Here is a 17,481-nt window from a genome sequence, read left to right as displayed (position 1 = left end):
CATTATGTTTGGCAAAGTACAGGGTCATCGAAAAAGAAGAAGACCCTCAACGAGATGGATTAACACAGTAGTTGCAACAGTGGGTTCAAACACAGCAGTGGTTGTGAGGATGGCATAAGACCTTGCGGTGTTTCTATCTGTTGTACACAGGGCTGCTATGAGTCGGAACTGACTGGACAGCACCTAACAACAACAACAACAGTATATAAACAGTATAGTCACAAAGAAACTTGACGAAAAAGGACTATTGACAGAGAGAAACATTTGAATATGTGATCAACAACAACCAAAACCTTGGAGAATATTCCTAGAGAAATACGTATCTATAGTTTAACTGGAAACCCTGGTGGTGTAGTGGCTAAGTGCTACAGCTGCTACCCAAATGGTCAGAAGTTTGAATCCATCAGGCGCTCCTTGGAAACTCTATGGGGCAGTTCTACTCTGTCGTATAGGGTCACTGTGAGTCAGAATTGACGCGACGGCAATGGTTTTTTTTTTTGTCTTTTTTTAATTATCATGAGTTTTCAAAGTCTGTTATCTGCATCTGTAAATTTTGGGGGACATATGTAGTGCCAAGTTATTTCAGCCTTCCACATAACCCTCCTTTCCCATGAGATATATATGTCACTTGCCAGTATTAAAGATATATTTGTAGGTTTACTTATGCTCTGCTTTATCCTTGAGAGAATTAATGGTGACTTTAAAAGTCCTATAAATAGGTGACAGATATCTAACAAACTAAGTAAATAAGAAAGCTAAATTAAGGGGCAAAAGGAGAAGGTACACAAAATGGGCATAACCTACAGCCAGAAAAGAGGTTAAACCTCCAGAAAAGAGGTTACTACACAATAAATACCTATGTGCTTTTTAAGCTTCCCATAAGACAAAGGAAAACATCTCCAAGCTTATAATTTATTGTCAAAATGGTAAAAGCAAACATATTGTTAAGCAGAAACACACGTATTCCTGATACTAAAACAATAAGAAATTTCCCTTGAGGTGTGCCATGGAGAAGTCTCTTCATAACATATTGAACAATGTCCTCAATAGTAGCCTGAGGGCAAAGAGTATTTTAAATTTATTAGGCTATTTCAGCATCTTCCAATATAGGTTGATATCCTGCTTGCTTACAGAATTGCTGTTACTGAATAGGATATAGTTCGCTTTCTGGTGTGGACGAGGGGTAAATTATAACATATCGAGAGAGATGTATGGCCCAGTATTTCAGTAGTCCTTTCTAGATAACATTTCTTTCTCTCAGCTGAGCTTTCCATATACATTAGAAGGCACCAAGTCACAGATTGTAGTTAATGCAACATATTTTAACAAGCCATTTTATCAGTCAGCTGAGCTGAGGGTGGCGTTTTCTTCCTATAAAAATTGGAGCTCCTTAAAATGCATCTTTAAAAAAGTAGCTTGTTTAATGAAAAGTTCTGTACTGTACACTTTCACAAATAATTGGTGGTACCTGTGTGTGTTTTTACCCCTAGGCTTTACATATTTCTACAAAGGAAAGGAGTATTGGAAATTCAACAACCAAATACTCAAGGTAGAACCTGGATATCCCAGATCCATCCTTAAGGATTTTATGGGCTGTGATGGGCCAACAGACAGAGATAAAGAAGGACACAGCCCACCAGATGATGTAGACATTGTCATCAAACTGGACAACACAGCCAGCACTGTGAAAGCCATAGCTATTGTCATTCCCTGCATCTTGGCCTTATGCCTCCTTGTATTGGTTTACACTGTGTTCCAGTTCAAGAGGAAAGGAACACCCCGCCACATACTGTACTGCAAACGCTCTATGCAAGAGTGGGTGTGATGTAGGGTTTTTTGTTTTTTGTTTTCCTTTCTTTTCCAGGAGTTTGTGGTAACTTGAGATTCAAGACAAGAGCTGTTATGCTGTTTCCTAGCTAGGAGCAGGCTTGTGGCAGCCTGATTCGGGGCTAACCTTTCAAACCCAGAGGGTCGCTGGTCCTGCACATGAGTAGAAATACACTCATGGGAAAGCTTCCATGATGCACAGTATCTGCCGTTCTTCAGTCCTTTGTCTTTCTTTGTCATTCAGTTCTAGGCCTTTCCTCTGCACGCTCGATGCCCAGTAAATTTTCAGGATTAACTAAAGAAGAGGAAAAAAAGAAGAAACGATTCTTCTTAAGGTTTCTAATATGATTTTCCTTCTGAAGTCTGAGTCCATTTCTGGGGAGGGGGGAAGCAAAAGAGAGAAAACCCACTTTTTTTTGTTTTTTTTTTTTTTTTGCTTAAAAGCAATGGGGAAAAAAGATTTAAAACAAAAAACCCACCATTGAACTTTCAGGAAAGTGTGAAGACCCAAAACAGCTTTGTCTCCAAAGAAGATAGCTCTCTGACTGCTACGGATAGTCTCCTACGCACCATTTGTGTCAGGTGGGAGATCTGGAATACACATGCAGGACTTTAGACTGTTGGGACAGCCATTTTCCAACAAACAAGGGGCCAAAATATCTGCAATATAGTAACAGCCTTAATAACACATCCATTTTTCGTTTTCTACAGCTGTTCTCAGCTATGTCCTCAATGTTTCATCGCATTTATATTCATAGCTATATTCAAACAGGACCTTTTAATTGTTTTCAAGTGTTTCTAAACCCCTTCCAGCCACCGTCCCCTACATCATTGTAATAATCTCCCCAGACTGTATTAGGCCAGTGCCCCAGGCCTTTCATGAGTCTGTCAGGAATATTCATTACAAAACGGAGCGAGAAGCAGTTTGTCTCTGAAGTGGATTACAGTGACAGTTATTTTACAAGGATATGTGATACTAGTGATACATTGGAGTAACCCTTTGAGAACTATCAGGTCAGCTTTCAGAGTCTTGGGGATGTCAGTCTTGGTATCTGGTAAATTATAGAGCTGGACGATGGTAAAAACAGGGCACAGGCTCAAGGAGTTCAGGTTTTTCAAACAGATGTCCTGTAATACCATGTAATTTTTTAAGTGATTTACAGTACTACATAAATGCATTTATAACACACAGAAATGATGTTACTTGCCAAACGTTTTCTGGCAAATAAAAAGGTATTTTATTAAGTATCTCGTAAGAGTGAAATTTTATTTAAACAACTGGTTATAATAGCCTTTTTTTTTTCCTTAGACATATTGAATTTCTTGTTTTAAAATCCATTGCATGTAAATTCATTTTGCCTTGGTACATGCAGTTAGCATTGCCGTTTTAAAAATGAACAAAAACGACGACTCTGAGGTTGCATGAGTACCCTTCAGTGCATTACCTTTGCATGTCAACCATAGTTCTCAAAGGGTTAGTGTGGCTTCTGGCATTTAGCCCTTCATTTGATCACTGACAGAGCCAAGAGACCACCAAAGCATTTCATTATTGAGTGTAATTTGTCCTAACAGCAGTATTGTCATTTTCATGTGACCTGCAGAGCAGGTTTGTATCAATATTTTTTTCCTAGAGAAAAGTCAGCAACTGACAGACCTCTTTATTGATTTTTAGGAGCTGCTTCTTGCAGTGAAAGGCTTTACAGCCACTGGGCTGTGAACTTATTAGAGATGGTCAGAACGAATGCACCCCATGAGTCAGACATTGGCTTTGTGTGAAAGCCAGCTTTTGAGGGGATTAACTTTTGAAACAATGAATAGCTTGCCTTGAACTTGACTATTGATCTGTTGACTGTCATTAACAACAACTTAAACATTGTCTTCTGTGAAAAATTTCCTTGAAGAGTCCTGTTCTATGTCTTTGCCCTTTGACCTTTAACTTGCAAACTGGCACAAACTGAAGGAAATCTGGTGTTGCTTCTCCATTTGGATTGTTTAATTTGTTCTCTAAAAACCTAGTAAGCATGAGCTGTTTCCATGGGGGGGGGGGAAGAGTATTGATGATAGATTTACAGATGGACACTTTGCTCTTTACATGCACACTCTAAAAATCCCTATAGTTAGAAGTGGCTTTTCCTTTAATATAAGTTCAAGTCCAATTTTATCCTTTTAGTACAAATTACAAAATCTATAGAAAAAAAAAAACCTCAAATACTTGAATGGCCAGTGTGGCTTTTATATAAAGCAGGAATTTTATACTAGTGAAAATTTCTTACTCATTTGCTAATAATACACATTTCCAGATGATTTTTAATGAGTGTAGGTATACATTCTTATTTGGAAATGGATAGTTTGGCTGCCTTGAATTTATATTTATACTCAACATAGCATGAAAATTAGGATGCCTTTTGGTTAAACTACATGTTTATGATTTGGTTGGGGAAAATATTTTGTAATCATGGGTAGTATGCTGCAGAGCCTGGCAGATTGTTATTTCTTACAACCCGAGCATATACAATATAAAGCTAAGAAAAAAAAGAACAGTTAGATAAGAGATAGGCTTTACAGCAAAACATTATGCAACGCAGACTGTGTTTTGACAAGACATCAGAGATTATGTACATGTGGGCCGAGAAAGCAAACAGAGAGGACCAGAATCAGCCCTGTGACTTTACTTCAGTGCTTCCATTCTAGATGATGCTGATATCATAAAGAGTTACTCACGGCTCCTGAGCATGGGGGACTATACACATAAACTCATTTACAAAGCATTTGCTTGTGAAAGGGGTTAATGCTTTAGGACATGATGTCAGGAAAAAAATGACTGCAATTATATTTTGCTAAAGATAGGAATGAAGATTGGTGTCATTTGGATCATGTGCAGATCATTGAGGAACTCCATCAACTTGCTTTCAAAAATCGGTCTTTTTTCTCTAAAATGAAAAAGAAACTGAATAAGCAATCGATTGCTTCTTGACTCATTTGTCACAATATCTGGATTCATCTTAAGGCTATAAGTATATAAGGGCTAGAAAATAATCTTAGCATTAAGAAGGGAAGGAGAGTACCATTATGCTTGAATTCCAGCAGATGTCATGGATAAGGTTGGGTCATAGTTACTTGAATATCAGATGAAATTTCTGTAAGGTGCATATGGCTATTCTGTTGGTGAACATTTAAATAGTTATTAGACTAAGACTACAAGAGATAAGAAATTGGTAAGTGCAACATAATCACAAACACTGGGATTCCATTTGCTTATTGCACACCAGGCACTTTGTGAGTATGTTTGCTGACTCCTCTGCCTCTTGAAGTTCGGGGGAAAAAAGCCCTCAATTTTAATGGAATAGTGAAACAGTGACTAATTGCTCTAGCACGTATGAATACTGATTCAAAAACAATGCACAATACATTTCTATGGGTCAACAACACAATGTACCAGTTCAGTATTGGTAGAAACACACAACCTATCTTTTTTTGTTTGTTTTTTATCCTATCACTAATAACATGAAAGGAGCCCTGGTTGTACAGTGATTAAGCACTTGGCTGTTAAGCAAAAGGTTGGGTTTCCCAAATTAAAATAAAACCCCTTCACGATCACACACACACACAAAAAATACAGATATATTTCTCTTGCTGTTTCATTATTTCTCATTACATGGCTATGTTCTTTACCTAAATTTTCTACATAGTTTATAATTTTAGTCAAATACTATTCTATATATTATTAGCAGGCCTAAATGAAGTATTAAAACAGTTGATGAGCCTACATTCTCTGTAAAGCAGTAACTCTGCATCAGACCTGTACAGGAGGTTGTCCATAATCCACCTAAAAATGATAATGAATTTCACTGTTGACCCGTTAAGAACCAAGCATTGGCTAAGAATGCAGTCACAGCATACCAGTACAGAGGCTCTTTACAATTGCAAAGGTAACGTAGCTAAATTAGATACTAGCAAAGACAATTTCTGCTATAAATCAGAGGGCAAGGCTTTTCTAAATCAGATGTAATAAATTACTAAGTAATGATTACTAAAAAATAATTACTAATAAAGGATACAGGTTAGTTTAATGAAATATGCAAATATTTTAATGGTCAGATTGCCTATAATCTTTGTTATTAACACATAATTTGAATTTGGTGGTTTATTACTTTGGTGATTATATACTTAATATTATTCCTTCTCTGTCAATGATTAAAAAATATAGTGTGATGGGTAAGAACTTTGTCAAAACTTCACTGGTAGTTCCAGTACCTGGATGGTAATCTATATAGTGGATCCTAGGGGTAATAATATAATACTGGTAAGTTCTGCATATCATTATGCCGGTATCTCTAACACGGTAGAGATGTACCCCCACTTTGTGGGTGTTACAGCAGAATAACCATTGTGTCCACATTGACTAAACTCAGTGTGCTATCTGAAGAGGAATGGATGTTATAATCAAATAGATTGAGTTAACGCAAGAGTCATTAAAATATATATATATTTGTTTTTAGGCTTCAGATTTATTTCCAGAAATTAATAAAGACAGTGCTTTACTGATAGTACTGAGTCTGTGAGGTTGAAGAATGTACTGAAATGACCTTGTGGATGGTGGTTAGCTAAACTTTTTCAGCAAATACAGCAAAGAGTTCAGTTAGTTTCATGCTCTCAGGGGCATATTCCAAACTATCACAGATGTCAAACAGAACATGCTGTCTACACTGAAGATGTTCAGTTCAGATGAGCTATTACAAATAGCTATAAATGCAATCACAGTCCTTTTGTCATCCCACAAAAGATAGCAAGACACTCACATTAGAGGAGCTAACTATACTATTGCATTTTATGCATCTTCATGATACAGATTTACTATGACCATAAGAAATAACTGGCAGGCATATGTGTCTGTTTAAAAAATTAGAACTTTGTAAAGAAAGCAGTGACCAGGGGTAATACCACACCATAAATTTAAACACTAAATATTATACTTGTTAAACATAATGGAAATGGAGAAAAAGGAAAAATGAATATTTTATAAAAATAATAAAGACGTGCTGTAACACTCCTTAATAATACAATTGGAAATTTTACCTTAGCAAGTTTAAAAATAGTACAGAAAAATGTAACTTCATGTTATGTGATCTATCAATGTATGTAATTAGCCAGTGGTCATTAGATGTTACCCTGCTTAAACACATCCAGCACTCATGCATTGCCTTATAGGCTAAAACTGTCAGAGTTAAGTGTTTGGTAACCTCAACTGGAAAGATATATAATATTAGAATCCCCTGAGAAAAGCCATTTCCCTAGGATAGATGTGTACCTCAATGATAACAAAAAACAGTTGGCATAGTAGCAAAGAAGTTGCCTTAGTGTTTTGGCCTCATTAGATTATAACCTTTGTCTTACAGTGTACTACTTAAATAATTTTCATTTGTTTCCATTGGTGTAATGTTGAAATGTTTCTGAGATTTTTCAAGTCAGATTAATAACATTCAATTACAAATATCACTTTCAATGTTTTATATATATGTCTACTTTGAAATTTAAACCAATAGTATATAAAGCCTAAGAATGAATATTGATTTGATATAGTCACAGAAATTGGGTAACAGATGTGATACTGTAAAATTCCTGTCAGGTTTCTGATAGAATATTGAAGTAAGAGCCTTCAATTTTTAAGCACACTTGTGAGCATACAACTGGGCGTGACGTGCGGCATTTCTTAGAACAATGCGAATTCTTTATATTAAGTAAGGTTGTAAGATCGCTAGAAGCCTAGTTAGTGCTATAACGGTGATTTCACAGGCACCATAACTAAACGAAAATGAGGGCAAAACCGGTAACTCATGGTCACTGAGTAATAAATATAAAAGCTTACATATGAGAGATACTTATTTATGAAGACTTCTGAAGGTGCTATACCTTTTCAATTTAAAGAGCGATGCATCCTAGAGTTTATCTTACATTAGCATTGGACTGGGAATAATCAAGTTTGCACTCAATGTTCTCATGTTAAAAGGTGCATGGGACGCTACAGGACAGATACATCATAAACTAGAATGTTGTGCTGATTCACGTAACTTTGCCTGGTGCTCTGCTATAGAGCTGGGTTTATATGCCCTTAAGAAGGGAGAAGGAAATCAATTCAATATGAATATGAAAATATAATACTTGTATCATGTTAGGCCACAAACTCTTATTTCACGTAGAAAATCCAGAAGGAGAGAATGGTCAACAAGAATGAAGTGATTAACTTTTTGACTTAGGAAGATGTTTCTTGAGTCTTTTATCCAGTTCTTTGTATCTATGAAAACATATTGCTCACAATACCGACATTTCTGTAGCACTTGGTTTGTAGGTAGATTGGATCCCAGGCGTAATACTTTTTGACACAGACCTTTTTATACATGTCTCATATAGGATGAAGCATTGGTGAGATATGACTGCATGGTAGGATGCCTTTTCCTAGGATAGGATGTGGCGCTGCTTGTACTTGCCACCCTTTATATGAATGTATGTTGCTATGTTGGCCTGTCTTGCCAATATGGATGACTAAAGCCTGGTGTGAGCTGTCTATTTGAAAAGTCACTAGCATGCATGTTTCGTATGCTGTTCTGTAATGCCAGTTTGAACTTGTTCCCTCTCTATATATTGACACTCCAACTGTTAAGGTATGATGTACTTCTTTTGAATAAATAATTTTGGTGGTAGCGCAAGGGTTATCCTTAAATCAATATCATATTTCTGTTACCACTGAAATACTATCACAGAGGCCACATTTTTGACTTTGCCTGTCTTCTCACAGCTCTTTAGTATATACTATTTTTTTTTTTATTGCCTCAGTAAAGTTAGGTTTTTAGTTCTTTCTGTCATTGACTTCTTTTATATCTTATATGGACTCTATTATTTCTTTAAATGTTCATAAATACAAAATATCACAAATCTTACTTTGTCGCTTCCAAACAAACACAATTTCCAAACAATGGTGATTGTGTGCCTGGTTTTTCTGAAATTATTATTTGTTTGCCTTGTGTTTGTCGCCTGAAAATGCAGATGGCTGGGAGGGACGCATCATTTTGTGTTGTCTTCTACAGTCTGTGCCTATATTTGCATTCCTTTCAATTTCCACCTTGTCCCTTTTTTTACAGATTTTACTTTACCGCCCCTTCGTGAAAACCCAAATTCAGCAGCTTTGTGCGTCAGAGGTGCCTGGGAAACATGTCTTTGTTCGTCAGTATTTTCTTCCACACATTTCATGCAAAGACTTGGTTCCTGTAAATTTCACACACCTCTCAATCTCTTTCCTTGGGTTCTAACTTTTATAGAGCTCGTCCCCTGAAAAAGTGAAATGCTGAGTATGATAGCTGGTGTCTGTTGATAAGACGGCTAAGGAAGCTTGCTTTTGGGGAATGTATCCTAAATAATTATACAGGAAAGTAAATACCAAAATACAGTGTTCTGGTTAAGGTACATCATGGGTACATGAATGCTGAAAAGCTTGATTCTTCGGTCTATTTTCCTTTATGTGTAAATTACATATATATTAGAAAGGGAGAGAATAAAAGAATAGGGGTATTACAGTGGCAGCTTTCTGCTGCATTGGTTTTGACTGCGTCAGCATTCCTATTGTGAACCTCTATTTTCAGGGGTTTTAGAAACTTGGCCATAAAAATTTGCTTCAGGCTTAAAAGTCTTGAAAGTTTTTTTTTTTTTAGGTATCGAATTATAAACAAATATATCTTGTTTTTATATTATAGGAGGGAAATAAATGGAGTTTACTAGTTCAATTTTACACTAATATAACTTTTAATAAACTTAATTTTTTTAATGAAAACAGAAAATCTAACTAGTCCATAGTCTGTTGATGGTTTTTTTAGAAGAACCAGTTATTGGCATTGAGAAATTTGCCTGCTTCATCAAGTGTAGTAACTTCAATATGTTTTAAAACTTATAAACCTGTATTAAAATTATCTTGATTCCAATAATGGATCAGTATGATAATGAATAGAGATTTCTGCCGTCCATATAAGCTATCTGGTAATATAGATTTGGAAATATATAGTATATATGGATATATATATATTTACTAGATAGATTAAGGGGGAAAACCCCCATAAATTTAGTTTGTCAAATAAATACCATATATTTAATTTTAAAAATTGCACAGACATTTATCTTTCCAAGTCAGAAAGAGATGCAAGCAATTACAAAGGAAAGTTGTCTCTTGGGTAAACAGTACACCTTTTATAACTTTTTATGAAAATCATTTTTCCTTTCTGTATTGTGGTTATGGGAAATTGAAAGAATAAAATTAAAGCAGACTTTATTTAAATAACAAACTGTGAAGCAGAGAGAAACACCAGGAAATTAAATATTTAGGCCATTAACTTTTGCTTGTCTGATAATACTTTACCTTTATTTTAATTCCCCATGATGTTTTCATGTTATGGAGAGAGTATTAAAATCTAAGTTTCTGGATAGTTCACATTACACTCAATGCTATTTCATTAAATGTTGATAATATGTAGTCTTCCATGTGCAAGGAAAGAAAGAAATAACACATTTATTTGCTGAATGAGTTTTGAGGTTTGCAAGTTAGTGGGGTTTTTTTGCTCACATAAGATTCTATACATTTATACCATCTTAAATCTGGCTTTTTTTTTCCAGATAGCTTCTACTGACAAACACAAAGCTTGTTTGTGTGCAAATATAAGGCTAAATAAATGGTGCTAAAGTGTATTATGACTGTCAGATATAATCAGGCAAAATTTTGTGGTGCTTAAATTAATTTTTTCATTGATTTTATTGATCAATGCATTGAACAGTGTTTATTATTCACAAGTTGTCTTTTATTAGTAAATCAAGGCCTCATAGCACATTGTTAAATAAAATGGTTGACTATGTAACAGCTCACCAAGCTACTATCTCTTTAACTCCTTATAATGTTGCGTCATTAAAGGTCAAGGGGTCATGCTATTAATCTCATTGCTGTAGACCATTAACATGACTGAACTTTTCCACAAAGTACTTATGTTTACAATGCTATAACCCTTTGACTGCTGCGGCAACCTTTAACCACACAAATGTCACAAGCTAGAATCATCAGCATGGTTCTTGCCATGGCAATCAAAGAGTTAAGGGCTGTGCAGTGATTTGTATTTATTAATTTATATTTATTTTGTTTCCATTCGAGGAGGGGATTCGGGGTGGGGCAGTTTTTGTCTGCTGTAAGTGTCTTAAACTAGGGAAGGGTTAAATGGCTTTTTATACTATTGCATCTTCTGTATTTACCATCAACTCATTGTGTTGTAATTAAAAAACAAAACAAAACAAAAAAAACTGTCAATAAATAAGAGAACAGAAAAATGGTTCATAGACATTGTGGTTTTACTCACTGAATGATTTACGTACGTTTATGACCAATGTGTAGGATATGATCTATAGCAGTAGCCCTACTGTCTACGTCTTTCTAATCAATATGAAACAGAAAATGAAAACTCTTAAGTAGTATAGGCCAAAATCCTCTATGTGTTTGCCTGAATATAGCAAATATATTAGACTGACCTAGTAAATTAAATATATTAGTCTGGCCTAGTAAATTCGAGAATTGTTTAACAACAACCAGACGCACGTGACAGTGGTTGAGGACAGGAGCAGAAAGCATCTGTGCATACAAATATACTTCTGACTAAGAGCAGTCCAAAGTTCATTCCCGTGAGTTTACATATGCCCTTCGTGTGTGTTTAACCTCTTTCATTCTGTACTCTCTCCTTTGTGGAGAACAGTCATGAAATCTAGATTCGCAGTTCTATCCACTTGCTGGCAAATTAATCTGAATGGGCTCTATAGACTCCCAAACTTAACATAGGGTATGTTAGAAATTTCTACCACCACTTAACAAAAATAAAAAATAATTTTTTGGATATGTGAGTAAAATTTATTGTTTAAAATCATGCACCATGAACATCTAGGTAAATTTAGTCAAAAGAGTCAATTTTATCTCAAAAATCTTTGGTATAGTCCCACTTAAAATAGTCCCACTTAAGGACTTCTATTTCCCTTTTTTTTTTTCTTTAATGGAGTTCTGGTTGTACAATCGTTAAGCTCAGCTGCTAAAGGAAAGGATGGGGGTTCAAATCCACCAGCTGCTCTGAGGGAGGAAAGACCTGGCAGTCTGCCCCTAGAAAGATTACAGCCTAGGAAACCCAATGGGGCAGTTCTACTCTGTCATATAGGGTCACTAAGTTGGAATCTACTCAACGGCACACAACATTTCTCTTTTTTATAGTAAAGGGTGGTCATGAGTAGAGAACTGACCCAGAGAACATAAGAAAAAAGATAAACATTTTCATATCTAACATTTTAATGAATTGTGTTGAACACAGGATCCACTGTGAAATGTCTTTCTGAGAATCTCAAACAGTTGCAGGTAATCAAGTGCTGAGCCAAAATTTTCCTGAAAATCAGGTCTAATATGTGTCAACAGTCCCAAAAGATCATCTGAGTTATAGAAAGAATTAGGAATGAGCACTAAGAATGAAGCAAAAGGAATTCTCTCATGAAAAAAATCAAGGTACACCAAGAAATTTATCTTGTGAATTTTAACCCACACACAAATGAGGTGTTCCAAAGCAGGGTAACTAAGAGGATCACAGAGATTTGATCTAGACTAGATTTGGTCTCTGACTAGAGAAACACAGAACTGTTTGTTAAACCTTTGAATTCTGGATCAAGAGTAAATTCCCGAGAACTTGAAAAATCTGTTTCAAGAGTTTACAGGAAGACTTACCAATAATAGTTGTTAGGTCTTTAGAATATGTTGGTGTGCGGGAACCTAGAGAGTTTAGCCAACCAGCAATATATATACATGTATTTTTATTTGTACAAGTCTTTTAAACAAAGATTAAAATCATATTTATAAAGCTGCTAAGGGAAATATGTTTGTTGTGAAACCCTAATATCAGGCAGAACCCAAGAATGAAACTATTATAATCTACCTTGTTTTTATTATCAAAGAGAAAACAGAATGACCTAGAAATATTACCAATCTGATTTATTAGATCATTACTTTTTCTTTCATATATTCATTTTTCATTTAATGCTAAAAGAAACTGTTGTATGATATATATATACATATATATGTAAACAGACAGATTGGTATTGATACATATCATGATTTTTGCCACAATGAAGGACCAAATTAGAAAAATCTATCTTGAATAAAAAGATTCAGTTAATGGATATTGAGAGCCTGGTAGCATACCTAGAATATTAGAGGAATTTAAATATCATTTAATTGAGCTGAATGTATGCATATTTCACATATTTTATATCTTTTTTTTTTTAAGTATGTTAATGGGCAAAGCTTCGAGCCAGTCTCATGCCCTCTGTCACCTCCCTCAAGTTACTGCAACTTATCTATCTCCCGTAATTTCCTGGAATGAAAAATCTATAATCTATTCCTTTCACTTCTTCTTTACCCACTCCTACTTTATGTCATAATTTTGTTTCAATCCTCATCACTTACCTGGGTCTGTTCCTTCTAGAGTAATTAGTAGGTTTATAACTAAATCTAGTTTTTCTCATTCTCCATCTTACTTGGCTTCTTAATGGTATTTAATATTGATGTTATTCTCTCATTGATAGTTTTTCTAGACAGCTCCTTGAGAATCAGACCCATTTCCTATTGTTTTACCATCTCCAGATCCTGTTAGAATACCTGGGCCCATAGCCTTTTGTAAAATTTTGGCTTCTAGACATTGGAATTTAGAGTCACTTTTTTCCCCCGTTATGGCTAACTTCTTACACTTAATTCTTGTGGGTTTATATATGCTTTCTGTGTGTTTTTAACCTCTTATTCTGTACTCTCTCCTTGTGGAAATGAGCGATCATGAAATCCAGACTCACATTTCTACCCACTTGCTGGTGAATTAATCTAGGTGGCTCTATAGTCTCCCAAACTTAACATGCCAAGGAGGGAATTCGCCAGTATCCCTTTTCTCCCCTCAGAGTAAGCATGCTTTCTCTGAATTATCTAATTCTATTAATGGCACTAAACACTCTCAGTTAAAAAAAAAAAAAATTACCTACCCATAAAAACTTGGAGTGTTCGTGGTCTTTTCCTTCTCTCTTTCCCTAACATATCCACCTCCCTTAGACATTTGTTAAGTCTAAAAATTGTCCTTCCACAGTATCATCGTCATCTGGTCTCTCCTTGACATTCTTGACCTATTTTTGTTTGCATCACTTTATGCCTTACAAAATGTGATAACTTCGTAATTGGTCTCCCTAACTCAATCTCTCTCTGTCTTACTCTCTCTTTTTTTTAATCTCTGTCTGTTCCAGCCCATCTGGCAGAATGATCTTCTCAAATTAGAGTTTGAATCATATCATTTCTCTGTTTAAAACAAAGATTTTACATGCAGACACTCCAAACCTATTCTCAACTTGCCTTTCGATCTTTTTGCCAGTAAATACTTTTTATACTTGAAACCATTCAAATGGTTTTGCTCCTACTGAATTCCACCCTCTCCATTTTTATCTCTCCTGACCTCACTGAATAGATAAAACACCTCACTTTTGAACCCTTATGTCATCCCTTTGTATCTGGATTTGTTAGGTTGATCCTATTTTCCAAGTATAATTAATATTGCCCCGTTCCCCTTTAAAGATGTCCTAGATTAATTAAAAGTTTATGTCCATATTCTTATGCCATTTTCAGACAAAGCATATAGTTTTATGTGAACTTGCTTTTCTTGTCCCTTATTGATGTCTAAACTCCTTGGGGACTGCACTCTTCTTACTGTTCTCTCCTGGAGCACCTCATGCAGTGCGGTGCATACAGAAGATGCTCCATAAATGTTTACTGCATGAAATTCAGTTGTGTTTTTGTCACTATAATTGGCATTACAGAAATGTGATTTGGCTGCATTATGCATTCTCTAACCCATTTTCGATGAGTCTTATAAATAAAGATTTTTAAAAGCATTTCTTTCCAAGATAAAATATTTTAAGCAATTGTCCTTGATTCTTTTCAAGAGCTTACTTTTTCCCGAAGCTCTTTCAGTGTTTCTCATTACATCATAAAGAAAGCCTCAATGTTAGCCTAATCTTTTTTATATTAATCTTTAACTTGTAACAATCACGTTTTACAACCAAGACGAAATTCCTCAGTAGCTACTGAGGTGGGAAGACCTGTGTGGTAGACAGTGAATGGACGGCAGTGATCAGGATTTAAAATGTTGAAAAACTCCATCTCCCTTTCTCAAACGTATGCATGGGCATCAAAGAAATGGTTATTAGTTTGCTTACAGTAAGATGGTAGGGCTGAGTCCTTACAAAAGAAACATTGTGAAAAGGCTTTGGAACAGGAGCCATTTTGTCTACCCAGAGAAAATGGCAGTCTAAATTCTTGCAGGGCTAGCGTTGGGACTATAAGCCAGAGAGTTAAGCATAGCGTTCAGTCTGAGAAGTAACTAAGAGGTGGGTGGCAGAGTTCAGAAGGGAAACAGCCAGGTGAAGAACAAAAGGCAGGACAGAAATGAACAGTTCAAGGCCAGGAAAAGAGAGAAATAGTTTTTAAAAGTTATCTGTTGCCCTGAACAGTTGTTATTGGGCCTTTACGCTTATTATAACTTTCACCTGAGAACTCTTTGTAGATTTTATCTAGCGTGTGACGTATATTTAAAAGTGATAGCAGCACTTTCAGGTCAAACAGTGGGTCAGGTATAGGCATATAGTCTCACTCCCTCCCAAGCTTTGCAAATCTACAGAAAACGGAATTTTTTTTTTCTTTTTTTGTCAAAGACATAAGGAAAAGAGAGAACAAGGGAAGAGGCAATAGCAACAAAATGTGGGAAGCTAAGAGCAAAGGGACAACTGGTAACTGACTTAGCAGATCCAAGGAAACTAATTCATAAACTGTCAGGGGAACGCAGAGTACAAACCCAAAGAGTACAGCGTAGTATGCTAAAGGGTCAGTGACGAGAAGTACCGAGTACCTGTAGAAACGGGGATGAATGGGGTGAATAAATTTAAACCCATTGCTGTCAAGTCAACTCTGACTCATAGCAACCCTATAGAACAGTGTAGAACCACCCCATAGGGGTTCCAAGGAGCAGCTGGTAGATTCGAACTGCCGATCTTTTGGTTAGCAGTCCGAGCTCTTAACCACTGTGCCACCAGGGCCCCAACTAGATCAAGAAGGATTGGAAATCATTTTTAAGGAACAGTTAAATACTCCAGACCCTTTGGGCAACTGCTCCTCCTCTTAAAAAAAACCCAGCAGAAAATTCAGAATTGGTCCTTTGGAGAAGGTAAAAAAAAGGATCTCTGAAGAGGGGAATGCTCGTGGTCTATACCAAAGACAGAATTAACTGAACAACATTTTGAGTGTTGAATGCTGAGACACTGAGGTTCCTTCTTCTGCTTTGCTAACAAAATGTCGACAGCCATGTTGTTTGTTTGTTTTTGTTTTTCCTTCTAGGCAAGAGAATGGAACACTTTTCTAGTGAATCTGACCAACTGAAGAGGAAGGAAAATAAGACTTTGTAATCAGGAATTCACCAACAAATGACCAGCAAGATTATCTTTCACTGAGGCTAAATAACATGTTCCTCCAAGTAGTCAGTGTTTCCAATCAGCTGTTTGTTCCTACCTGTTCAATGGGATCAGCTAACCAAGTATTTTAGGCATCCAATGAACACTTTAAACACAAAGATGGTGGTGTTTTTAGGTGCCATTGAGTCAGTTCCAACTCTTCGCAACCCTATGTACAACAGAACGAAACACTCTCTGATATTGCACCATACCCACAACCATTGCTGTGTTTGAGCTCATTGTTGCAATCACTGTGTCAATCCATCTCATTGAGAGTCTTCCTTTTTTTCGCTGACCCTCTAATATACCAAGCATGATGTCCTTCTCCAAGGACTGGACCCTCCTGATAACCTGTCCAAAGTATGTGAGACGAAGTCTCACCATCCTCATTTCCAAAGAGCACTCTGGCTGTACTTCTTCCAAGAAAGACTTGCTCATTCTTATGGCTGTCCACTTGTTCCTGAACATCATAATTCAAATGCATCAATTCTTCTTTGGTCTTCCTTACTCATTGTCCAGCTTTCATGTGCATATGAGGCAATCAAAAATATCATGGGTTGGATCAGGTTCACCTTAGTCCTCAGAGTGATATCTTTGCTTTTCAACACTTTAAAGAGGTCTTTTGCAGCAGATTTGCCCAATGCAATACTTCATTTGATTTCTTGACTACTGCTTCCATGGGCATTGATTGAGTATCCAAGTAAAATGAAATCCTTGACAACTACAATATTTTCTCTGTTTATCATGATGTTGCTTATTGGTCCAGTTGTAAGGATTTTTGTTTTCTTTATGTTGAGGTGTAATACGTACAGAAAGCTGTAGTCTTTGATCTTCATCAGTAAGTGCTTCAAGTCCTTTTCACTTTCAGCAAGTAAGGTTGTATCATCTGCATACCGCAAGTTGTTAATGAGTCTTCCACCAATCCTGATGCTACAATCTTCTTCGTACAGTCCAGTTTCTTGAACTATTTTCTCAGCATACAGATTGAATAAGTATAATAAAGGATACAACCCTGACGCACACCTTTCCTGACATTAAACCACGCAGTTTCTCCTTGTTCTGTTGGGA

At 36.1% G+C, this 17,481-nt stretch overlaps 1 protein-coding gene across 1 annotated transcript in view; it reads left to right on the top strand.

The window, feature by feature from the left end:
- MMP16 (matrix metallopeptidase 16) overlaps positions 1 to 11,374 on the top strand; it is a 307,074-nt gene extending 295,700 nt beyond the window's left edge. Inside the window, exon 10 of the mRNA XM_003408378.4 lies at positions 1,491 to 11,374. Within this exon, the coding sequence (XP_003408426.1) occupies positions 1,491 to 1,825 (335 nt within the window). The 3' untranslated portion in view covers positions 1,826 to 11,374. The remainder of the gene's footprint in view (positions 1 to 1,490) is intronic.
- Positions 11,375 to 17,481: the final 6,107 nt, after the last annotated feature.

This window comes from Loxodonta africana, chromosome 14, assembly GCF_030014295.1.
Source record: "Loxodonta africana isolate mLoxAfr1 chromosome 14, mLoxAfr1.hap2, whole genome shotgun sequence".
Classification (NCBI taxonomy): Eukaryota; Metazoa; Chordata; class Mammalia; order Proboscidea; family Elephantidae; genus Loxodonta; species Loxodonta africana.
The sequence above is the reverse complement of the archived record's forward strand: the minus strand, read 5'-3'. Positions and strand labels throughout refer to the sequence as shown.